Genomic DNA, 26000 nt, shown 5'->3' with positions numbered 1-26000 from the left:
AGATCCTAAGAGCCAGAGGTGATATATTTCCCCCAGGAAACAGTGTCTGCAGACACAAAGGAACTGATGCATATATGTACCAGGTTTTCTTTTAGGCCACCAACCAGCTCCCAAATCATGACATGGAGATAGTATTAGTTATGAATTCTTGGCCTTATCTTATGCTGGTTTCTTGCTAGCTTGTATAATTTAACTGTTTCTCTTCCTCTATGTTTTGCCTTGGATTGTTTTTAAACTTTATTTCCTTCTGTACGTCCTACTCCATCTAGCTGGCTGGCAGGTTCCTGGCTGGTTGGCTCCAGAAATCTTCCTCTTCTTCTTCCTCATTCTCTGTCTTCTTTCATTCTCTCTCAAGCCTAGATTTCTCCTATTTATTCTCTTTGCCTGTCAGCCCCACCTACCTCTCCTGCTTAGCTGTTGACCACTCAGCTTTCTATTAGACAAATCAGGTGCCTTAGGCAGGCAAGGTAAACCAGCAACACATCTTTACATAATTAAACACATGACCATACTCAAATGTAACACATCTTTACATTGTTAATAAAGGCAGCAGAAATAAATGTAACACACCTTCACGTAGTTAAAAGAATATTCCACAACACACGTATAAACTCAGACTGGCATCATGCATAAGAACTGTACAGGTTCCAGCCAGCCGGGTCCCAGCACTGGGAGGATAAAGAGGACACAGGGTCCTGCCCCTCTCTAAGGAGTTAACTGCAATTGTTTTGTCACTGGGTCCCTCAACCACACCTCAGGGAAGGCCCCGTGCCCAGGAGTCGCTGACCAGAACAAAGTGAACTCAATGTGATTTTGCAGACTTTTTTTTTTTTCTCATTTGCTTTGTTTGGACATTTTTATCTATCTGTCTTCTCCTTGTTTGTCTTGATTTTCATTTGTGGGTGGGTGGGCATGTCTGTTTCTTGGTTTTTGTTTTGAGACTGAAAGAGAGAGAAAAAAGTTGGGTGAGGAGGGAGGTGAGAAGGAACTAGAAGGAATTGAGGGAAGGGAAAACATGATCAAAATATACTGTATGAAGAAAATTCTTTTTTTTTTTATTTTAAAAGAAAGCCCTCGGTATAGCTCCGAGTACAAAGTCAGGTGCCCCAAAACTTGGTCAATTAATTCCAGTGATTTTCACTGTAGGGTTTTTCACTGCAGGGTAGCAAATTCTGCCCTGAGAAATATCCAGACAGATAAATATTCAGAACAGAGTGAATTAATGTTGGGCTTCCTATACTGAACTGTCACTCAAAGTAATCTTAATCTAAGTCATAGTGTTTATATTAATATGATGTGTAATAGTTATGCAAATGAGGTGCATATTTCACAAATAGTATGATTGTGTTTATATACTGTAATTCACACTTTATGTTTAGTGTATCTTCCTAAACACTTTATAATGCATCCATGAGCAAGACTTCTTCTGTCCTTTCTTAGGATAAACTAGGAGGGGGATAAGTAATAGAGGGATTTCCTCAGCAAATGGGGAAGTCACTAGAGGAACCACAGTAGGGACAGGACTCCTACAGGCTCAGTTGTCCTGAGGCAGAGTGATAATGACAAGGCTGAGCAGCCTCAGAAGAGGTGGCTCCGCATGGTGTCCATTCAGGTGCTGCAGATGCAAACCGACCAAAACTTTACAACCCTGAGCTGAAGCCGTCTGCTTAACAAAGGAAACTGGAAATTTCAGAAAGACATTCATACTGAACCTCTGTCTAACAACTGATGATGATGCCACCCTCTGCTGCTGATTGGCTCTTCAGCACTGAAGGTACCCAGCCCAGCACCAATGGGTGGAGTCGAACACAGTCCTCAGTCAGCCAGGCTGGCCTGCTTCTCTGACTACCATCCTCTCCTCTCCTCTACCATGATGGGTCTGTGGCTCCCCAGAGGCCCCTGTGTGGCAGCTGTGGTCCTGATGCTGATGGTGCTGAGCCGTCCTGTGGCTTTGGTCAGGGACCCCCAATGTAAGTGCACACCTCAGGGGCTGAGCTGCTGTGGGTGGGGAAGGCAGGGAGTTAGCTTAATTTTGTCTACACTAGGTCTTTTAAAACTTGCCATTTCTTCTTTGACCACTTCTTTTAATCACACACATCTTAAATTATTTCCGTATGAAAGGATCTTGCTCCTCTGAGACCTGTGAATGGCATCACACATGGGTTCTATCCCCATCTTTCTCCATGACACTCCTCCAGCCTGACATCATATTCCCTAGGGTCTAGAAAAGATGAAGAAATCAGAGTGTTAAAATGATGACCTGTCCAGAACCTCTCTAAAGTATTAAGATAGAAACAGGGAATATTTCTCTAAGATTTTATGAGCAAATTAAGAAGAATTGGGAGGCTCTATCCTTGAAGACTGTGTTGTGCCCTCACTGGGATCTGTGGCATTAGTTTATCTGGCTAATATCCCAGGAGGGGTCAAGGGCATCCTCTCTTCTCCCTGAACCCCAGTATTCATGAGCCCTGCACCCCTGTGATGGGGGTGCTGTTGTAGGAAGTAGTCAGTGTTCCCTCTCTACTATGGGAGGGACCCTGGAGCCGACCCTGGAACATAATGCTTGTGTCGTCCTCCTAGACAAGGAGCATCCATGGTGTGCTCTTCAGTGTCTTGAAGACTTAACAGTTCCTCTGACAACCCAGCACAGAATGGCGTCCTCTGTAGCTCAGAACCAGCCCACACCATTTCTCCAGCACCAGCCGCCTTCCTGCCTGAGTGTAAAACAGAGGATTCAACTGGTTTTAGATATGAAATTCTATTTTCATATGTCGACAGTGGTCAGAATCAACAGTTTCATATGGTTCAATCTGTGCACCCTGAGCAAGGGTGCAGGCAGCCTGAAGGCTGCTAACATCTCCCAGGTTAGAAGCCAATCAGCAAATTAAGGCCACTGGTCTGCCAGGGTTCCCCCAAATCTTGTACATTCCTTCATCTTGCTGTCTGTTCTCGATCATTCATGTTGAGTTGCTGGTATTTAGAATTCCTCTCTGGCCTTTCCCAGTGCCATGATGCAAAAACCCAAGATGTATATATTATGTATGTACACATGTGTGCGTGTGTGCGTGCGTGCGTGCGTGTGTGTGTGTGCGTGTGTGTGTGTGTGTGTGTGTGTGTGTGTGTGTACACGTGTGCATGCACGCACATATGTGCTTAGGCTGATTTCTGTAGTTCTAGAGTTTAGGAAATATAGTATTCAAGGGCTCACAGCTACTGTGTGCATATTTGCTTCATGATCCCATGCAGGGAAGCAGGACACAAAAATGGGGGGGGGGGAGTGAGAGGAGAGGGGAGGGGAAAGGAGAGGGAGAGGGAGAGGGGGAGGGAGAGAGAGAGAGAGAGAGAGAGAGAGAGAGAGAGAGAGAGAGAGAGAGAGAGAGAGCTGCTTTCACAGGCCACATTGACAGTTATCCAAATCCCACGACGAAGTCCTTACCCCTTTCATTACAATAAGACCCCATGACACAGTCACTTCTTAAATGTTCTACTTCTCGTCTCTGTTGCAAGGGGATGGTGTTTCCAACACTAGAGGACATTCACACACCAGAGCACCAGGACTCCAAACCCGAGTCCTTCTTTCCTGCAGAATATGAGGGAGTGGTCCCTTGGGGTATCAGGAGCCTCCCCCATGGCTTATCTGGCCCCAGCCCACCAAGCAGCTTCCCTATTTAGTCCAGTGGTCAACCTCTCACGTGGATATACTTGGCTTTGCCTTGTGGGGACTCTGTGGTGACCTTAGTCCTGTGGTCCCCAGGTGGCGCCTGGGTGAGCTCTCTGTGGTGGCCCAGCCCTTGCAACAAAACCTGGGTCACGCTTCACGTGAATCTGGGTGGAAACCCCCACAGCCGACAGCCTTTGCTCTCAGTGCACCTGCAGCGTTAGCAGCACATTGGTGCCTCCACCGTTAGCAGCGGTGGCCTCTGGAGTGGCTGCTAAGCCACACCTGGGCGTCCTTGTGCTGTGGCCTGGGAGGGCAGGGGGCCCTGTGCTGGGAGAAAGTGAAGCATCATCAAGTGTCCCTTCCTCATCAGTCAGGGTTTCTAAGTAAAACACAAGGCGAGAAGCTCAGTCTGAAAACCTGAATTCAGACAGCAAACAAGTGCTCAGCTGGGCACCCCATTTCCTTATTTGCTGTGTCCTGCACCCTTGTGCGGGGCAAACGGCTGCAGAAGGCTGTCATGTGGAGAGAATGAAAGCAGGCTTATGCTGCTAACCACAGGATGACGGAGAACAGCAATTGCATGCACATGTGTTCTAACTCTCTCTCATTCAGGAAGGCCCTCGGGGACTTGTGGATAGTAAGATCAGCTTTGTCTGCTCTGGAATTCACTCCTCGGTGTCAGATTCCTTCTGGGCAAAGAGAGTTTTGTGGTGCAGGTCTCTGCTGATGGTCTGGCTCACAACTGTCTGTAACTCCAGATCCAGGAGACTGCACGCACACCCTATCCTGGCTTCTGTGGGCATTGCACACAAGTAGTGCACGTACACACAAGCAGCATGCACACACATGCACATGGATACAAATAAGCACGTACAATTCGGAGGAAAATAAGCTTATCTGAGGGCCCGAGAGACGGTTAGTGGGTCAATGGGCTTGCCATCAAGCCTGGCAACCTGAGTCAGAACTCATGCAGAGAACTGAAGTTGTACACATGTGCCATGGAGCGCACACACATACACACACACACACACACACACACACACACACACACACACTAAATAAGATGCAATAAAAAACAAACAGAAAATTTATTAAAATATGCTATCAGTGTATCTTTCTGGGATACATTGTGTTGATATGACACATAAATATTTAAGATCTATTTTTACTACTTTTAATTATGTGTGTGTGTGCACGTGTGAGTGTACACGTGTGTGTGTACACATGTGTGAAGGTGCTCACAGAGTTTAGAAAAGGACATTGGATCCCCTGGAGCTGGATTTACAGGCAGTTATGAGCCACCTGATATAGATTTGGGGAACCAAACCTAGGTCCCCTGTAATAGCAGCGAGTGATCTTAACTCTCGAGTTATCAGTGTATGTACAGTGGCTGGTAATCGTGCTAAGCACCCCACCTTCCCAAGCGCCAGCCGTTTATGTGTTGAATTCCTCACTCTTTAGCCATGTGGATGTGCACTGTGGGTTTGCTTTAACTCGGCAATAGCCCCACTGTGCCGTAGAAAAGCAGGAACAACCTCTGACCCCCTTTTGTCCCCTTTCAACTTTGTCACCTACCTTCCTCTGCCATCCCCGGGCTCCAGCGACCACTGAAGTGTGATCCTAATTAGTCTTATCAATAAAAACCAGGGGTCAGATATCGGGCTGAAAGCTGAAAGATCGGAGAAGCAAAGGAGCAGCTACTAGAGACTTCTTACCTCTGCGAATCCTCAGACCAGAAGGGGGGCCAAGACCCTGTCTCCATCCACCTTATAGTCCTGTCTCCACCTCCTGAGTGCTGGGACTAAAGGTGTGGGCCACCACTGCCTGGCCTCTGTGGTTAAGTAGTGGCTAGGTCTGCACTCTGATCTCCAGGCAAACTTTATTTGTTAGAACACAAACCAATTATTCCACAACAGACCCCCACACACACTTTGTTCCTCATCCAGGTCAACTTTTCAGTTCACAGGCGAGTGGGAATATGTCCCATTTGTCTTTCTGAATCTCGCTTTTCTGAATCTCGAATTTCATTTAGCATAATAGCTTCCTGTTGCATCCAGGTTGCTCCAAGTGATGGGACCTCATTCTCTTCACAACTGAGTAGGATCCCACTGTGTACACACACTTCCTTTATCCGTCCATCCATGGGTAGGCGTCGCTGCTGACTGCACACTTCACTATGGGGAGTAGCACTGCCGTGAACAGACTCAGATTTCTTTTGGGACACAAAGATTTCATCTTTGGGTATTTAGTTTTATGAGGGATCTCCAGTGTTCACTGTGATGTCTGTATTAATATTCATCTCTGACAGTGTGGGATTTCCCCTTTCTCTCTATCCTCACCAGCACTTGTTAATTTTTGCTGAGCCACCCTACCTGCTGGGACAATATTCCACTGTGGTTCTGGTTTGCACTTCCTTCGTGGTTGGTGAGACTATTCCTCAAATGCTTGTTGGCCACTTGCACCCTATGTCTTGTTCTGAGAGGTGTCTTTTTAGGTCCCTTCCCTGTGTTTTAATTGGCATTTTTGGTTTTCCGGTGATCACATTTAAAAAGATTGTTTTATGGGCAGTGGTGGTACACACCTTTAATCCCAGCACACAGGAGGCACAGGCAGATGGATCTCTGTGGTTCAAGGACAACCTGGTCTATAAATTGACTTCCAGGTTAGCCAGAGCTACACAGAGAAACCTAACTTGAAAAAAAAATGTTTTATGTATATGGGAGATTTAACTGCATGTATGCGTGTGCACCATGAGAATGCAGTTCCCACAGAGGCTAGATAACGGCATCAAATCTTCAGGAACTGGAGTTACAGACAGTTGTGGGCCACCATGTGGGTGCTGGGAATCAAACCCAGTCCTCGGTAAGAGCAGCGAATGTTCCTAACCGATGAGCCACCTCTCCAGCCCTGGTCTTTAAAGGTCTCTTTCAACAAGTTCATTATTGCTGCAGAAAATGCTGCTGCTGTCTTTTGTGTGCTGCAAATTCACTGAATTTATCAGTGAACAGCTTTTTGGTGGCTTGTTTAGGTTTTCCTGTGTATTAAAATCATGGTGCTTGCGAACATGGATAACTCCCTTCCGATTTGGAGATTTCTGATTTTTATTGTTTAATAGCCCTTGCAAAGGCTTCCAGTAATGCACTGAACAAGGGCAGTGAGTGTAGATGGCCTATGTCTTACCAGATCCAGGAGGAAATGATGTTAGCTCCACCCACTCTGAAATTGACTGTGGATATATATATATATATATATATATATATATATATATATATATATATAGTCATTGTCATTTTGATGTATGTTTCTTCTATACCTAACTTTTTTTGAGTTTTGCTTATCATAAACAGCATGAATTTTATCAAAAACTTTCCTTATGTCTACAGAAATGACATGTTGTTTTAAACCTTCATTCATGTTGATGTGTTATTTCACATTTATTTATGTATATCAGACCATCCTTGCATCTGGAAGATGAAGCATACTTGGACATGGCCTACGGATTTTTTGATGTGCTGTTGAATTTGATTTGCTAGAGTTTTATTGGCACCTTTGTTTATAAAGGCTATGACAAAGGGTTGACAAAGAGCTATCCATTTCAGTTTTTAGATGAGTGTAACTACAATGGGAATTAGTTCTTAAAATGTTCCGTGAATCTGGCAGCACCATCAAGACCTAGAGTCTCCTTCCTGATCGGCCTATTTTGCTGTTATGTCTCTTCTTGATTCAGTTACTGTGGGCTGTGTTTGTTCAGGGACTTACCCTCTGCTCCAGGCTTGCCCGATGTCTCTCAACCCTTGTATTACACAGCTAACAGATAATGCCCTTTCTTAATCTCTAATTATATTGCCTTGGGCTTTCTCTTTTTTGCTTCTTGGTCAGAATAGCTCGTGGTTTGTCAGTTTTGATAATCCCTTTAACAGCTCTCTGCTTCGCCAATTGCTTGTGCCACATATTTTTGCTTTACTTTTTAAATTTACGATCTGTATCAAGTCTGGGTTATTGGAAGAGGCAGACAGGCAGAAGAAGAAAACAGGTCATGACCATGGTCACAGTACATGCTACACTTGATTATTGATGTCTGTATGAAACCCACCACTTTGTACAATGAGCATACTCTGGTGTATAACTCTAAAACAACAACAAAAAACTACCCAAACTTCCCAACCTAACAGCTTTTGCTGATACCCACAGGTAATATGTCGTGTGGTTATCTTTGCTTCTTTCTGGAAAGTTCTTTATTTTCCTTCTTAGTTTCTTCAATTATGTGTTGGCCTTTCAGGGGCATGTTGTATAATCCATCCCTGTTTGTATTGTTTCCACTTTGCTAATTGTTTTTTAATTGTAGTTTGACTTTATCATGGTCGGGGATGATGCATGAGCTGATTTTGATGCAAAATTTATTGAGCCTTAGTTTATGATTCAACATGTGCTCTGTCCTGGGGAATGTGCACTTTGCTAGGACAGCTGTGTGCTCTGCTGCCATTGGATGGGATGTTCTGTGACTGTACCTTAGGTCCGTTTGCTGTGCCTTGTAGTTTAACTCAGCAGTTTCCTTGATGATTCTTTGGTCATTGAGAGTAGGGTATTGACAACCCTATTTATTACTGTATTAGAGTCTATTTCTTTCTTTAGACCTATTAATATTTGATTTATAAACTGTGGTGTTCCCATGTCAGGTGCATGATGTATGTCTATTTATAACTATTTAGTCATTTTGTTAAGTTTATCATTGTATCAATATGCAGCCACCTTCTTTGTCTCCTTCACTCTTTAAAATATAAAGTCTGCTTAACCTGGTAGAAGTATTGTTACTTTGTCTCACTTTTAGTTTCCATTTGTGTGATGTATCTTTCCCCAGCCTTCATTTCTAGCCTCTATATGTGTTCATGAATGTGATGAGTTTCTTGTAAACAGTATATACTTGAGTATTTTTTTATCCTTTCAGCCAGTTTATATCAGTTGATTGGTGAATTTAATTTATTTGTATTCAAGGTTATTTTTTATTACATTTTCCTTCCAGCCTGCCTGCCTGTCTGCCTTCCTTCCTTTTTTCCTTTCTTCCTTCTTCCTTTCTTCTTCTCCCCTCCTCTTTTTTTTTTCTTTCTTTTTTCCTTTTTTGCATGCCACAGCATATATGGAGGTCAGAGGACAGCTTGCAGGGTAAATTCTTTCCTTTCACCATGTGGAAACTGGGGATTAAAGTCAGGTCATCAGGCTTGCCAGCAGGTGCTGTTACTCACTGTTACTTGATGTTACTCACTGTTACTCTGTTACTGAGGCACCTTCCCCACCCAATACTTAAGGTTCTCATCGTGAGGTATGAATTCCCTCTGCAATTTTCATTGTGTTATTCGTGTTTTCTATTTCTGTTTCTTTCCAGCTCTCTCAATATTTAGTTTTGTGGCTGTGATTTTCTCTCATTCAGAGCTTTTATTCTCTTTCATGTACATGTCCTACTTGATTGTATGTATTCACATGTATTCATTGTAGACGAATTTATAAAAAGTCTTATTAAATAAGAAACACAGCCAAATACAGAGGTACAAGCCACAGAGATCAGAGCAATAGCCACCAACTAATCTTAGCTTACCACCTCACCATAGCTTCCCAAGAGAATCAGCTTCTTCCTGTCTAACCTGTGCCTTTATTGCTGTCTGTTCTGCCTTCTCATTGGCTCTAAGCCCAGCCACATCACTTCCTCATCACTGCCTGTCTATACAGACCTCCAGGTCTCTCTGGTTGGTACTGGGATTAAAGGTGTGTGTCACCATCGCTGACCTCTGTTTATGGCTCGCTATGGCCTCTGATCTCCAGGCAAACTTGATTTATTAACATACAAATAAAATATCACCACACTTCATAACGTCAGTTATCATCCTTTTGTTTCTAATGTCAGACTCACTCTAGTATGTCTTATAAAGTTGGTCCAGCAATAGTAAACTCCCTCAGTTTCTAATTATTTGATAAATAGTTTATTCTCCTTCAGAGTTCAAGGACAGTTTTTCTGTGTGTAATAGTCTTAGACTACAGGGAGTTTTTTCCCTTCAATATTTTTTCCTATTCTCTTCAGGCCTATAAGGTTTCTTCTAAGATGTCTGATATAAATCTAATGGGCATTCACTTTATGTAAACTGGTATCTGTTGTTTTAGGATTAGTTCTCTCTGTCTGTCTCTCTGTGTGTGTCTCTCTATCTCTGTCTCTTTCTCTGATTTGGTCTCTGTCTCCATCTCCCCTACCACCACCTTGTGTGTGTGTGTGTGTGTGTGTGTGTGTGTGTGTGTGTGTATGTGTGTGTGCGCGTGCGTGCGTGTGTGTTCTTTGTCCCACTGTATTCCCTCCTCCTGGTGACTCAGCCCCATCTTTGAGAATGCTGTTGTAGTCTGTGTTTTCAGTACTTCCAACAATCTTATTTGAGTGTGATATGCCTTGGTTAAGGATTACTTTAGTGAGAGCTAGTTGGGATTCTTTGAGCTTCTTGTATTTGAATGTATCTTGTAATTGTGTCATTATTTTGAATTCTTCAGACATTTCATACACTTCTTCAAGTTGATGTCTGCTTATAGGGAATTGTAATTTTAGAGGTGTTGCATTTCCTTTAATGGTTCTTGTGCTTGTGCTCTCTTCCTCTCTTCCTCTCTCTCTCTCTCTCTCTCTCTCTCTCTCTCTCTCTCTTCCTCTCTCTCTCTCTCTCTCTCTCTCTCTCTCTCTCTCTCTCTCGTGCATTTGCAGCTAGTGTAACATTTGCTTCTTCCAGTGTTATTGGGTTTTGTAATAATCATTTTTTTTCATTTAGATAGGTGTGGTAGTTTGGATGTAATTGGCCCCCATAAACTCATAGGAAGTGGCACTATTAGGAGGTGTGGCTTTGTTGGAGGAAGTGTGTCACTGTGGGGGTGGGCTTTGAGGTCTCCTATGCTTAAGCCACACTCAGTGAGACAGAACACTTCCCATTGTCTTTTGGTCAAGTTGTAGGATTCTCAGCTCCAGCACCATGTCTGCCTGCACACTGCTATGTCCCATCATGATGATAATGGACTGAACCTCTGAACTGCAAACCACCCAGTTAAATGTTTTTCTTTATGAGTTGCCATGGTCATGGTGTCTCTTCACAGCAATAGAAACCCTAAGACAATAAACTATAGAAAGTCAGTGGACTGGATGTTTGGAGCTTAGTTATAGTAGAACTCAAAAGTGTACTTGGTGTGATGTCTTCATCTTTGGTTAAGCATCATCTGCATGCACTGTGCTGGCTAATTTCATGTCAACTTGACACAGGCTAGGGTTATCTGAGAGGAGGGAACCTCAACTGAGAAAATGCCTCCATAAAATCGGCCTGTAGGCAAGTCTGTAGAGTATTTCCTTAATTAGTGATTGACTGGGAAGGGCCCAGCCCATTGTGAGTGATGCCATCCCTGGGCTGGTGGTCCTAGATTCTATAGGAAAGCAGACTGAGCAAGCCATGAGGAGCAAATCAGTAAACAGCTCCCCTCCAAGGCCTCTGCATCAGCTCCTGCCTCGTGGTTCCTGCCCTGCTTGAGTTCCTGTCCTGATTTCCTGCAGAGATGAACAGTGATGTGGAAGCCAAAGAAACCCTTTCCTTCCCAGGTTGCTTTGGTCATGGTTTTCCATCACAGCAATAGAAACCTTCAGTGATTCATAAAGGTTTGCAACTTTACAGCAGATGTTGGAATCCAGTGGTGTGTGTGTGAGTCTACTCAGGAGTCCAGCCCTCAGGACAGTGTTGGTGTAGGACATGAAGAACACTGACTTAAAGTCTCTCAAAACAAGTACAAGCAACACAAAGGGATATGACACCAGCAGTCCGGTATACCCTCAAGACATAGAAGAGGACTCTCAGGATGGATGTAGGAGACAACTGGGTGTTAAGGTTGAGTGGTTATAGCTGTAGAGCTATGAATGGTATTTCCCTCAGTCTGAGAACTGAACACAGTTGGTCTCATGATTCTGGGGACCATGGCATCAGTAATCACAGGCTCAAGGCTGTGGGACAAGCACAGGACTTTGTGCCTTGTTATGTGGCTGCAGTTGGTACTGGGGTTTGTGGCACTCTCAGCAACACTGGTAGAGTTATCTACTCAGATGGTCTCTGTAGGTCTGAAGGGACAAGCAAACTGTTATCAGGAATTTGGGCACCAGAAGCTGTGACCTAGTGTCCTAAGGTGTGGAGACCTTTCCTGAATAAACTAGGCCATACGAAGACAATGTTCAGGCTTGTGGCATGGTTATCCACACTCCGGAAAGGTAGAAAAAAAACGCAGTACTGCAGAGACCTGGACTTTTCTGCCATCCTGGAACTGTAGGATATGGGTATAAATGTCTGTGGAAGCTGGGCAGTGGTATTGTATGCCTTTAATCCCAGCACTCAGGAGGCAGAGGCAGGCAGATCTCTTTGAGTTCAAGGCCAGCCTGGTCTACAGAGCAAGTACATCCAGGACTACACAGAGAAACCCTGTTTCAAAAAAACAAAAACAAAAAAAGATAAGGAATGTCTGTGGATTACCTAGGGAGCCTGTGGTGACCCATGGAAAGCTGTGGTAAGGACAGGGCTCCTGGCACTGTCAGCTACAGGACATGAATGAGTCTGTCCTCAGGCCTTGGGACAACTTGAATGATGCCAAGGGTTTTTGTAGCAGAGGCCACATTCCCAAGGCCAGTTAAGACTGGATGAATCTGAGATCAGAGCTGCTGGGAGTCACGTGCCTGCAGCTGTAGGAGGAAACAGGGATTCGCCAGCTCTTGCTGGACACATGGGAATACAGTCAGCACTTAGCACCAGTTGCCACACCCCAGACTTTGTGGGATGGAGGGGAGGCATTTCCTGGCCCTGAAAGAGCAAGCAGGATGGGATGTGAGTTTGTTACCATGGCAGCAACTGGTCCTGTGGGATGTTGGAGGGGCTACTACCAGATGAGGTGCATACCAACCCAAGGCTTCTACTGGCCAGGATGGGGGGGGGGGCTGGCTGTCAGCCTCTGCAAAGACACCTTCTGCCGTGACTGGGCACTGGCATGGGTTCTTGGGACCGTGTGGACCAAAGCAAATCTCTTCTCTAGAGCTAAACAGTCACTAGTAGGCCACCCAGCTTCCCAAACTGTCACGTGTGAAAGGACTGACACTCTCCTGCTGTGAAGGCCGTGGTCTGCGTCTATGACAAGGTGTGGTGGTCCTTTCCCGCTCACCTTTCCCTACAGTGGGGTTCCCCAGCTGTGGTCTGGAGGTGCAATGTCCCCCACAGTGCTTATGTTTGAACACTCAGTCTCCTGCGGTAGCGTTGTTTTTAAAGGTTGTGGAACCTTTAGGAGGTGGAGCATTGTGGGAGGAGGTATGTCACTGGGGAGTGGGCCTTGCAGCTTTATAGCTGGACCACTCCTGATATCTCTCTGCTTCCTGACCGCACAGGCAATGTGACGAGCTGTACGGTGCTCCTGTCTGGTGCTCCTACCTCCTGTTGTTCCCTCCTGCTCCTCCCTGCTGCTCCTCCCTCCTGCTCCTCCTCCTGCTCCTCCCTCCTGCTCCTCCCTCCTGCTCCTCCTCCTGCTCCTCCCTCCTGTTCCTGCCTCCTGCTCCTCCTCCTGCTCCTCCCTCCTGCTCCTCCCTCCTGCTCCTCCCTCCTGCTCCTCCTCCTGCTCCTCCCTCCTGCTCCTCCCTCCTGCTCCTCCTCCTGCTCCTTCCTCCTGCTCCTCCCTCCTGTTCCTGCCTCCTGCTCCTCTCTCCTGCTCCTCCCTCCTGCTCCTCTCTCCTGCTCCTCCCTCCTGCTCCTCCCTCCTGCTCCTCTCTCCTGCTCCTCCCTCCTGCTCCTCCCTCCTGCTCCTCCCTCCTGCTCCTCCCTCCTGCTCCTCCTCCTGCTCCTTCCTCCTGCTCCTCCCTCCTGTTCCTGCCTCCTGCTCCTCTCTCCTGCTCCTCCCTCCTGCTCCTCCCTCCTGCTCCTCCTCCTGCTCCTTCCTCCTGCTCCTCCCTCCTGTTCCTGCCTCCTGCTCCTCTCTCCTGCTCCTCCCTCCTGCTCCTCTCTCCTGCTCCTCCCTCCTGCTCCTCCCTCCTGCTCCTCCCTCCTGCTCCTCCCTCCTGCTCCTCTCTCCTGCTCCTCCCTCCTGCTCCTCCCTCTTGCTCCTCCCTCCTGCTCCTCCTCCTGCTCCTCTCTCCTGCTCCTCCCTCCTGCTCCTCCCTCCTGTTCCTCCCTCCTGCTCCTCTCTCCTGCTCCTCCCTCCTGCTCCTCTCTCCTGCTCCTCCCTCTTGCTCCTCTCTCCTGCTCCTCCCTCCTGTTCCTCCCTCCTGCTCCTCCCTCCTGCTCCTGCCTCCTGCTCCTCCCTCTTGTTCCTGCCTCCTGCTCCTCCCTCCTGCTCCTCCCTCTTGTTCCTCCCTCCTGCTCCTCCCTCCTGCTCCTCCCTCCTGTTCCTCCCTCCTGCTCCTCTCTCCTGCTCCTCCCTCCTGCTCCTCTCTCCTGCTCCTCCCTCCTGCTCCTCCCTCCTGCTCCTCCTCCTGCTCCTCCCTCTTGCTCCTCTCTCCTGTTCCTCCCTCCTGCTCCTCCCTCCTGCTCCTCCCTCCTGCTCCTGCCTCCTGCTCCTCCCTCCTGCTCCTGCCTCCTGCTCTTGCCTCCTGCTCCTCCCTCCTGCTCCTCCCTCTTGTTCCTCCCTCCTGCTCCTCCCTCCTGCTCCTGCCTCCTGTTCCTGCCTCATGCTCCTCCCTCCTGCTCCTCCCTCCTGCTCCTGCCTCCTGCTCCTCCCTCCTGCTCCTCCTCCTGTTCCTCCCTCCTGCTCCTCCTCCTTGCTCCTCCCTCCTGTTCCTCCCTCCTGCTCCTGCCTCCTGTTCCTGTCTCATGCTCCTCCCTCCTGCTCCTCCCTCCTGCTCCTGCCTCCTGCTCTTGCCTCCTGCTCCTCCCTCCTGCTCCTCTCTCCTGTTCCTCCCTCCTGCTCCTCCTCCTTGCTCCTCCCTCCTGCTCCTGCCTCCTGCTCCTCTCTCCTGCTCCTCCCTCCTGCTCCTCCCTCTTGTTCCTGCCTCCTGCTCCTCCCCCCTGCTCCTCCCTCTTGTTCCTGCCTCCTGCTCCTCCCTCCTGCTCCTCTCTCCTGCTCCTCCCTCCTGCTCCTCCCTCCTGCTCCTGCCTCCTGTTCCTGTCTCCTGCTCCTCCTCCTGCTCCTCCTCCTGCTCCTCCTCCTTGCTCCTCCCTCCTGTTCCTGCCTCCTGTTCCTGTCTCCTGCTCCTCCCTCCTTGCTCCTCCCTCCTGCTCCTCCTCCTGCTCCTCTCTCCTGCTCCTCCCTCCTGCTCCTCTCTCCTGCTCCTCCCTCCTGCTCCTCTCTCCTGCTCCTCCCTCCTGCTCCTCCCTCCTGCTCCTGCCTCCTGTTCCTGTCTCCTGCTCCTCCTCCTGCTCCTCCTCCTGCTCCTCCTCCTTGCTCCTCCCTCCTGTTCCTGCCTCCTGTTCCTGTCTCCTGCTCCTCCCTCCTTGCTCCTCCCTCCTGCTCCTCCTCCTGCTCCTCTCTCCTGCTCCTCCCTCCTGCTCCTCCCTCCTGCTCCTCTCTCCTGCTCCTCCCTCTTGTTCCTCCCTCCTGCTCCTCCTCCTGTTCCTCCCTCCTGCTCCTCCTCCTTGCTCCTCCCTCCTGCTCCTGCCTCCTGCTCCTCCCTCCTGCTCCTCCCTCCTGCTCCTCCCTCCTGCTCCTCCCTCCTGCTCCTGCCTCCTGCTCCTCTCTCCTGCTCCTCCCTCCTGCTCCTCCCTCCTGCTCCTGCCTCCTGTTCCTGTCTCCTGCTCCTCCCTCCTGCTCCTGCCTCCTGCTCCTTCCTCCTGCTCCTCCCTCCTGCTCCTGCCTCCTGCTCCTGCCTCCTGCCTCCTGCCTCCTGTTCCTGTCTCATGCTCCTATCTCATGCTCCTGTCTGGTGCTCCCACCTTGTGCTCCCACCCCTGCACTTTCCCCACTGTGACAGACTGGACCTTTTATCCTTTTATCCTGGGCAGGCGTCTCCATGACGGGTAAGGTGACCTGCCGACGTCCCACACAACCTAAGTCAGAAGCTCATTTTTTAGTAAAAGGGGGACCTGTAGGGCCCTAGCCCCGTTTTGGGTAGCTGTTGCCTTGCTTGCTGACCTTGACCTTGATATCCTCCCTATGCTAATTCCCTGTTGGGTTCCACCCTCCTGAATGCTTAAGGGAAGTTCCTTGTCTGTGTATCCTGCATAATGGGCCTTAACAGTTTAGATGCAAGATTGTAAAATATCTTAGCAAACTTCTGCCCTCTGGGGTTCTCCCATTGTGCTGTAAGCCTGTATTTAAGACCTCCTCTCCTTCAATAAATGGCATTCGACATAAAATTAAAAAATAAATTATAAAAAAAAGAAAAAAGTTAAGCCTAAAACAAGTAACAAAAATAAAAAATAAAATAAAAATTTAAAAAATTAAGAAATTAAAATTAAAATTAAAAATAAACTAAGGACTCCACTAGGTTGTTTCAAACCAGATATTTAGTTATAGCAGAGAAGCAGCTAATACCCACCTCCAAACAAGGACCTGAGGCTGACATTTGTTCTTTTCTCTAGTAAGATTGAACTCATGGGCTTGGGGTGCTTGGTAAGTTCTCTGCCACTGGGATGCACCATCCTTATATTTTCATCTTTTTTTAACGTTTTGAAACAGAGTATTGCAAAGTTGTTATGGTTAGCACCAAACTCATCACAAAGATCAGGTAGTCCTTGAATTGCCATCCTCCTGTCTCAGCCTCCCAAGCAGCTAAGACTAAAGTGGTACCACCATGCTGCTTGTGATTCACTTTGTTATTTTGCTTTTGTTTTTTTCTCCTGAGTTACCATGGCAACTCTCTGTTTCGTTGGAGTACCCGTCACTGATTGGCTGATGTTCAGAGTTCTCCCTTTGTCTTCCCGGTTCCTCTCTGAGCTAGAATCAAGCCCGGTGTTCTGCCATCTTGGCTGGTATCCCCCCAGGGAGTTTTACATGAGGTGTGTAGGTTGTGATACACCATGACATCACTGCCAGATTCCCATCCCAGCCTAACTCTTTCTCACACTGCCATGGACGTGCAACGTGGAGAAGCCATTTGACTCCACTGTGCGTTTGTTATGAGTGACAGCGGTGGTACTCGCCGCACGGGGGTGTTTGGGCAGCAGGAACTCTGCCCGCCCGTCACACTGCGTTCACCCCTGTGCCAGCTGGTACCATCCCACCATTGGCCCCACAGATGCTTCCTCTACAACAGCAGATCCACCGCGACCCCCTACAGTTTCCTTTTGCTCGGGAAGCCACGTCTTCGAAGCGATTGGGATCCCATGACCCCTGCAGCCTGATCGCTGAGCGCCTCTGACCCTCACGTTCTCAGCCCCATGTCCTCAGTTTCCTTGAAGTTCATCGACTCTTTCCGACTTTTCACAAGGGTGTTTGTCGCCACACCCGCTTCCTTCCCCTTATCCACCCTCATTCTTCTAGATGACATCCACTTACCCTTCTGAGAAGCCGCTCCTTAGTGTCCTGTGCCGGGTCTCTAGTGTCTGCCCCGTTATCCTCTGTGAATAGACGCGCCTGTTTGGATTCCCTCGTCCTTGGATAATTTCATCCCTTACTTCCGCAATTTCAAGCTCCAAGAGTGGAAAGGAGAGATTGAATTTCCCCTCTCAGGGGCAGCAAGGCCTGCCTGACACAGGATCAGCACACAGGGGTGTTTTATAGACTGACTGTTCTAGATGGGTCCTGTTTAAGGTGAGGGTGAAGACCTGTGGGCATGAGAAGGGGCAGCAGGTAGTGGATGGAGCAGGATCAGAAGGGTTTCCCTGTCCTGCATGGTTTTTGTGCTGGTTAGTTTTAACTGTCAACTTGACATAACTGGAATCAAATCACCCGGGAAGATCGTCTTAGTGAGGAATTATCTATATCAGGATGGCCTGGGGGCATGTCTGTAAGGGACTGTCTTGATTGTTAGTTGATGTGGGTAGGCTCAGCCCACTGTGGGTGGCTCCATTCCCTAGGCAGGGTCCTTGAAGGGTATTAGAGAGGAGGAAGCTAGATGAGAGACGTGAGGATCCATGTGTTTATTCTCTCTCTGTTCCTGACTGTGGACACGATGCTGTAAGTTCTTGTGTTGAGTTGCTGGCAGTCACAGACTGTACTCTGAAATTATCATACAAAGCTCTTGCTCCCCTAAGTTGTCTTTGTCAGGAGGCGAGTTCCTTGCAGGTGTCATAGCTCCCTTCGCTGACCCCCAGTTTGGGGCGTTCCGAGTCTCCTCCCAGACAGCCTGTGATGGAGAATGTCCCTGTCCCCACAGCACGTTTTCTGCTGCAGCTGAAGGCTGAGTGCCATTACCTCAACGGGAGGGAGCGTGTGAGGAGTGTGACCAGATTCATCTACAACCAGGAAGAGTTTGCCCGCTTTGACAGTGACGTTGGGAAGTTCCTGGCAGTGACTGAGCTGGGGCGGCCCATAGCTGAGGACTTGAATAGCCAGAAGGACGTCCTGGACAACTATCGGGCCTCAGTGGACAGGTGCAGAAATAACTATGCGCTTGTTGAGTGGTTCCTGTTGGAGTTAAAAGGTAAACATTGGGCTGGAGGTGCATAGGTGAAAGTGTGTGTGTGTGTGTGTGTGTGTGTGTGTGTGTGTGTGTGAAACTCTGAGGCACTTGTGATCTTCTTGAGGATTCTTGTTGGTAAAAAGGTCCTCCAGGGGAAGCAGAGAGCTCAGTGGTTCACAGCAAGTACTGTTCTTACAGTTCTCAGTACCCACGTCTGCGGCTCACAGAAGCCTGTAACTCCAGCCCCAGGGGATCTGAGTCCCTCTACTGGCCCCCATGAGTGTTGCACACACACACACACACACACACATGAAAATGCATGCACACACAGAAACACACACACACACACACACACACACACACACACACACACGGAAACACATGCACATGCACTTATGCATGCACATAATTAAAAATAAAAACAAATTATTTTTTAAAGTTCCTCCTTTTGTTTGTTTTCTTTCTTAGCATATGTATTTTACATCATTAAAATGGTTAGACAGTCTGAAAAGATGGCTCAGTGGTTAAGGGCACTTGCTGCTCTTCCAGAGGAGCCAAGTTCAATTTCCAGCACCCACGTAGTGTAGGTCACTCATAAATACATGTGACTCCAGCTCCAGGGCTTACACCCTCTTCTGGCCTCCACAGGTACTGGCACACATGTCACACACACACACACACACACACACACACAAATAAATGAAAATAAATCTCTTTTAATTTTATTTTTTTAAGATTTATTTATTTATTATGTATACAGTGTTCTGCCTGCATGTATGACTGCAGACCAGCAGAGGGCACCAGATCTCATTACAGATAGTTGTGAGTCACCATGTGGTTGCTGGGAACTGAACTCAGGACCTCTGGAAGAGCAGCCAGTGCTCTTAACCTCTGAGCCATCTCTCCAGCCCAATAAATCTCTTTTGTAATGATTGGGAAGCTGGTTTTTAAGGTATAATTTTGTTCTTAATGTACCGTGTTGCTGTTTTATATAGTATGGCTAACAATGAAGTGGTGGCAGATTCCTTCTTCAGGTGAGGTGATTTAGCGCACACTCTCTGTTAGACTGTTGTTTTCTGTGCTGCCAAATAGTTCAGAAAAAAACAGACACAAATGTGCAAGAGAGAGAGATTCATGGTGGGGAGCAGTGATGGGAAAATAGTAGGATGGGGATGAACAGAATATATTATGTACCTGTGTGAAATTGTGTAAGGACAAGTTTAATTAATCATGTAAAACATGTAACTACACTTATAAAACAGAATGCCTCTCTTCCATTTGAAATGCCCTTTTCTTTAAGTTCTGTGTGTTTCTATAACTTGGTTCACATTGTGGGGGGGGGGGGAGTCCATTCCTGTTCTAAGTGTGATAGTTTAAAAGAAAATGACCCCCAACGGGAATGACACTATTAGGAGGTGTGGCTTTGTTGGAGGAAGTGTGTCACTGTGGGGTGGGCTTTGAGGTCTCTTTTGCTCAAGCTTCACTCAGTGCTACAACACTTCCTGTTGCCTGCGAGATGTAGAACTCTCAGCTACTCCTCCAGCACCACGTCTGCTTGCACACTGCCATGCTCCCCACCATGATGATAATGGACTGAACCTCTGAACTGTAAGTGAGCCACCCCAATTAAATGTTTTACTTTATAAGAGTTGCCGTGGCCACTGTGGCTCTTCATGGCAATAGAGACCCTAAGTAAAACATTAAGCTTCGCCCATTGTCCACTACCCTGAATTCCAGTATTTTCCTCAATGATTTCCAGAATCTCCCATCCACATTTTAACCAGGCCTGATGCTGCTTAGCTTCTTGAAAATATGTTATTTTATTTTTAATTACATGCATATGTGTGTGCATGTGAGTGCAGTGCTCACAGAGGCCAGAAGAGGGCGCTGGATCCCCTAGAGCTAGAGTTACAAGTGGTTGTGGGCCCCCAGAAAAGAACTTGGGTCCTCTACAAGAGCAGCAAGTGCTTTTAACTGCTGAGCCACCTCCCCAGCCCCCTTGCTTAGCTTCGGAGGTGAGATTGGGCCTATTCAGGGCTGTGTGGCCATAGACTGTTTATGAAATTTCTCTGCTGACACTTCACGGACATTTGCTTTGGTAATTTCCCCAGTTTAGGGTTTATATTTTTATTTTTCATTGCTTTCTTTGAAGACATTTTTATTCATGAGAATTTCTGAAAAAATGTTAGTGTGTGCCAATCAGTCCTAGAAGTGTCATTTCTCGGGATTGAGAGGAAACATTTCCCCAGGTTCCTCCTTTAAAATAAATGCCCCACAGAGGCTGGTGTGTGAAGGACTGTCCCAAGACCAAGCCCCGGTAACAGTGAGCCCCAGACCCTGGCTGGGCCTCAAGTGTCAGCTCAGAAAGGGACACAGTCATACAATGACAGCAATTCTGATTTCAGGTAAGTCTGTTTTGCAAAAGAGAGTGTCATGTCGTGTGTCTGTGTGTGTGTGTGTGTGTGTGTGAGAGAGAGAGAGAGAGAGAGAGAGAGAGAGAGAGACAGACAGACAGACAGACAGACAGACAGAGACAGAGCAGAGAGACAGAGACCGAGAGGCAGAGACAGTGAAACAGAGAGAGACAGAGAGAGAAGAGAATGCCGTGTCACGTGTGTGGGGATCACAAGACAGCTTACAGGACCGAGTCTCTCCCTCCACCACGTGGGTCCTGGGAGTTGAACTCAGGTCACCGGTCTTGGCAGCAATCACTTTTACCTCATGAGCCATCTCGCTGGCCCTAAATGTAAAGACTTTTTAGATTTTTATTTCTTCCCAAACCCGGAGAATCACCTCTCTCTGCGCCTGTTTCCCAGGGTAGAACCATTCCTGAGCTATTTGGGGGTGTACGTGCCTTGAGGTGCTGTTCCCACAATCCGGCCACACTGCTTTCAGTTGAAAAACTGAAAAGATTTCAGTTCAATAATGAATTATTTTTTCAAACTATAAAATAAAACCTTAGAGTTCCTCAGATCTAACGGGCCGCTGCAATCAGGATCAACGTCACGGGAAAGTTTGGGAATCCTGCCTGGACTTGACCTGGGTGGATGGAGCAGACAGACAGACAACCTGGGAGGACACTCCGCCCTCGTGACTTATTCTCACCTCCCTTTCTCCTCTAGCTGAGCCCCAGGTGACTGTGTACCCGACAAAGACGCGGCCCCTGGACCACCACAACCTCCTGGTCTGCTCTGTGAGCGGCTTCTACCCCGGACACATTGAAGTCAGATGGTTCCGGAACGGCCAGGAGGAGAAGACTGGGGTCGTGTCCACCGGCCTGATCCGGAATGGAGACTGGACCTTCCAGATCCTGGTGATGCTGGAGACGGTTCCTCAGAGTGGAGAGGTTTACACCTGCCAGGTGGAGCATCCCAGCCTGACCAGCCCTGCCACAGTGAAGTGGAGTGAGTGGGAAGCTCCTGACCCTGAGAACCCCTGCCCATGGGGAAGGGGACGTGGTTTACCCCACTGAGAATCCCCGCCCACCAGGTAGGGGGCGTGGCTTATTCCACAGGGAATGATGCATAAACTTTCCAAGTTACCGGCCTTTATTCCTTACCTAGTTCAATGTCTACACTCACTATACTGCTGATTAAGAAGGGAGCCACGTGGAAATGTTCCCAAACAGAAAGTCATTGAAAAATAAAATAATTAGAAAGATTGAGTGAAAGTTCCGAGTGCCTCCTGCTAAACGTGTCAATGAAGACAAATATCGCCAGCACAGCACACAGCAGGAGCGAGGTTCTCTGGCAAGAAAATGTACCTCTAAGGTTTAGGCCATGACCCCAGAAAGGAACTGAAACTAGATGCACCTCCTCAGGACAGCAGCTATCAAGAGTAAAGTGGAGCTGCTGGCCCAGGCTTTACTGGCCATCCTACTCTCAGCACTCGGGAGGCAGAGGCAGGCAGATCTCTGAGTTCAAGGCCAGCCTGGTCTACAGAGCAAATTCCAGGAAGGCCAGGGCTGCACAGAGAAACCCTGTCCTGAAAAACATCAACAACACAGTCAGTGAATGATGCATTTCACCAACTTCAGTTCTCTACAGTGCAGAGGACTCTTAAGTGTGATGTATGTCCTCCACAACAGGCTGCTTTCTCCAGAGCTCCAGGTGATATTGGACCAAGTTACTCATGAACCCCAGGCAGCCGCCCCAGTTCATGTCATCCCACAAGTGCAAGAGAAGGTGGGCTCCACACCTGAAGATGTTTGATGTGCAGATGAGTCCAGCAGGGGACGAAGTGCAGATGAATCTGTAGCAGGATAGAGACAAAGGCCGCTCTGGGTCTGGGTCACGATGTACATGGTTCCTCTTGGTCTGGTTCCACTCTGACCCTGTGTCTGTGGCTGGTGCCCTCAGAAAATGCCTGCAGGCACCACAGTTGGCTTCTCGGTCTGATATGCTCCTTCTCTGTTGGTTGTAGAGACCACTCGTGGGTACCATGTTGTTGGCCAGCATGTGTAATATGCAGCACTACCCAGCCACCGGCTGCTGTGGCTGTGCTAACAGAAATGCTGTCACGAGTTCCATTGTGAGGGCTAGTGTGGATTATAAAGCAGCAGCAGATATCTGCCTTCCCATCCGTGGCTGCAGCTGCAGTCTTCCACCCAGGCGGCTTTGTGTGGCTCTGGAATGTCTTTCCAGGAGTGGCCAGCTCTGGCTCCCCTACAGCTCTCACTATCAGGGCCCCAATGAGGGGTGCTGACTTTGAGATAAAACCCACACCTGGCTTCCCTCCTCAGGGGCGCAGTCCACGTCTGCACGGAGCAAGACGCTGAGTGGAGTTGTGGTCGGTGTGCTGGGTCTGCTGTCCCTTGCAGGGGGGCTGTTCATCTGCTTCAGGAACCGACAGGTAAAGAGCCTGGTGGTGGTCCATAGTCTCCGTAGCACTTCAGGGGAGAGCGGTTGTTGGTTATGCTGTGGTGCTGTTCCTGGTCGGCAGCCATGCCAGCGGAAGAGAGCGCTGATTGGAAGAATCACAGCCATGGTTACCTTTTTAGAGTTTTATTGGGAGAGAAGCGGGGGAGAGAAAGGGAGGGAGAGAGGGAGGACAGAGAGAGAGGGGCAGATGGAAGGAAGGAGCGGAAAGGAAAGAGAGGGACACACAGAGGGCCCACCCGCTTTTTAGGCTGGGACACTGTCACAGACTGATGACGTAATTAAGCACCGAATCCTTACAGAGGCTTTGCTGAGGTTAGTTATCAGGGCGTCAGTAGAACCTCTGTGAAGATGGCCATCCCCTAGGTGACCTCAAACTCTAAGCAGCTTCTGAACGCAACAGTCTACGGCTGCTAGGGTGCAACCTGAGGAACAGTGACTTGCAGGTAAGAGAAAGAGTAAGCAGCCTGGAAGAACAGGCTGAGAAGCGCAGAGAAGGAAGAGCTGCTGGGCACTGCCAGGGTCCGGCCAGCGGTTCGCACTGAGCCTTGTTCCTGCACTTACTGAAGGCCTGTGCTCTGAAGCAGCGTTGACTTGGGGCTTGAGAAGTTCCTCTGCTCACGTCACGCTGTCAGGAGAGGCCTGGGGTGGTGAGAGAAGCCACTGCAGGGTTAGGTCTGGAAAGGCCACTGTCCCCTGTGCTCTGCAGGACTCCTGAGCTGAGGAGAGGTGACAAGGCTGAAGGAAGGAGCTCCCCTGTCTCCATGGCATGAAAGCGTGTCCTGTCTGGTTCGCATTCCTCCACTGACACTGCTTCCCCAGGACCCGGCTCCTCCTGACTCTGGACCCTGCAGACCTGTGCTCCCTGATGGTCTGCTCAGCCCCTGCCTGGGCCTGCAGCCCCAGGACAGAAGGCCTCTCCTCTTCCCTGTCCTGCCCCCGTGGATTCCCCTGCCCTTTGTCTGGTGCATCTGAGCCCATCCTGTGACACTGTCCCTTATCACGTTTTTTCCTCAAATAAGCATGCAGTTTTAAGGACAAGATGTAGAAAACAGAAAGGAAAGATTACATCACCACAACATAGCTTTCATTTAGTTACAAGTATGTGAGGTAATGCACATGCTGAATTCTGAATTCAGACATTCCGAGTGTGTGTGTGTGTGTGTGTGTGTGTGTGTGTGTGTGTGTAAATCAAACACAATGTTCTACATTGTAATTACATATATATCCCTGACTGACCTGTAAACTAGGTTGGCCTCGAACTCACAGACAGCCACTTGCCTGTCTCCTGAGGGCTGGGATTAAACGAGTGTGCCACCACACCCAGCTGGCTTAAGCTTTTAATTTAAAAAATTCAAAGACAGTTCCTACACATTCAAAACAAACGTGGAGATTGAAACAAGTGTGATAATAAAGTATGCAACAGGACTCAGGCTGTCAAAGTAACCAGACCTTCCTGCCCCTTGTCTAAGACACAGCACGTGGCACGTGGCACGTGGCTCGTCAGAGACTGACAGACGTCATAATGACAGCTAGAAATGAGTTTACAGTGAGCCTGAGGGCTGGTTCACACGATGGACGTCCGCCCCTCTGTGGACCTTCACGGAGCAAGACGCTTGCTGCAGGTCACAGGAATGAGAAGCAGGAATTGAGTGGACTATAGCAAAAGCTAACACCTGGAAGACGCAGGGCTTTTCCCGAGGAAAAAGCCGAGCCTCAGGGAGTCTTGGTGTTACTCGGCTTTGTAAACATATCAGCTGTTTTCTGCTATGGATTTCATGTGTGCTTTTATAGTTTTCCCAATGGACTCTTTTTCCTAAGAACTACTCAACAGTGTGGATTGAGGCATTTGGATGACAGCCTCAGGCAAGGCTTCCTTCCTCCAGGCCTTTTGTCTCTCCTTTCTTAGCATTAGAGTCAGAAATCTCCTTTAGCTACATCCAAGGCCAGAGCTAGCTCCCGACAAGAGCATTTTATCTGAGACGCCTGTCAACACCCAAAGACCAATGGCAGACAGAATAGAGTCCCCTGAGTTAAAGTAAATATCCATTGGAAGACACCATCCAGGTCAGGCGGACCTCAGACCCTCCTTTCTTACACAGCCTTAGCAGAACTTCCCTTTTGACATTTAGAACAAAAGGGTTTTTGCACACCAGGTACATCAAGCTGTGACACAGCTGCCTAGATGTCCCCACCCTGCCAGTAACGACACCGCCGAGTTACCAAGACAGTTACAGCCCTGAAGAAATATAAGCAGTTTTATTTTACTCATGATTTATACTAACATTATAGACTCCTAACATTTTACCCAACCACTTCTAGGAATGTAGTTTGAGCACATAAATTCCTTTTTTCTGATATATTAACTGATTTTAGCTTAGTTGACCTCCTCCTTTACCACTTCCTTTTTGGGTTGTAAAAGAAAGCCTGAGAGTCACTGCCTGAGGAAAACTTTTCTTCCTTGATGACCTTGTAAGAATTCAAGCCTGGTGACCTCGCCTTAGTCAGAGCACTGCTATTGCATGGGTGTATAACTGTAAACCTCAGAGACTTGGGGGAGAACTAGATTGTAAGAGAACTAGGCTGGAGGAGAACTAGATTGGAGAACTAGAAGACAGAAATAGAAGGATGAAATGGAAGGTGAGGAGGAGCCAGATGGGGGAGAACTAGGTGGGTAAGAACAAGATGAGAGAGACGAGATGGGGCAGAACTAAGATGAAGGTTTAAGATGGCACTTAGAGGGAACAGCAGAAAGATGCAGGGAGAATCAGGCAAGAAAGGAGCTAAGTAGGAGAGCAGAGTAGAAGCCATGTAGAGGGAGAACTCACTCAGAAAAATAAAGTGAATGGATTAAAGAGTTTCATGTACGTAGATTCATTCAGTATCATCAAAGATATCAGCTGGTTGTAGATTCTTCCACGGACCGTGGGAGAGGGCT

General features: G+C 48.1%; 2 protein-coding genes across 2 annotated transcripts in view; both read left to right on the top strand.

The window, feature by feature from the left end:
* LOC114705818 (H-2 class II histocompatibility antigen, I-E beta chain) overlaps nt 1–24290 on the top strand; it is a 48076-nt gene extending 23786 nt beyond the window's left edge. Inside the window, exon 6 of the mRNA XM_037199499.1 lies at nt 23772–24290. Coding sequence (XP_037055394.1) covers nt 23772–23785 — 14 coding nt within the window. The 3' untranslated portion in view covers nt 23786–24290. The remainder of the gene's footprint in view (nt 1–23771) is intronic.
* LOC114705842 (H-2 class II histocompatibility antigen, E-D beta chain-like) lies at nt 1832–24290 on the top strand. The gene is made up of 5 exons (XM_037199500.1): nt 1832–1970; nt 17940–18206; nt 21308–21589; nt 22927–23036; nt 23772–24290. Exons 1-5 carry the CDS (start codon nt 1871–1873, stop codon nt 23778–23780), a joined length of 768 nt encoding a protein of 255 aa, XP_037055395.1. The 5' UTR covers nt 1832–1870; the 3' UTR covers nt 23781–24290.
* Nucleotides 24291–26000: the final 1710 nt, after the last annotated feature.

This window comes from Peromyscus leucopus, chromosome 16_21 (genome assembly GCF_004664715.2).
Source record: "Peromyscus leucopus breed LL Stock chromosome 16_21, UCI_PerLeu_2.1, whole genome shotgun sequence".
NCBI classification, from domain to species: Eukaryota; Metazoa; Chordata; class Mammalia; order Rodentia; family Cricetidae; genus Peromyscus; species Peromyscus leucopus.
This window is presented reverse-complemented; position numbering and strand designations above follow the sequence as displayed.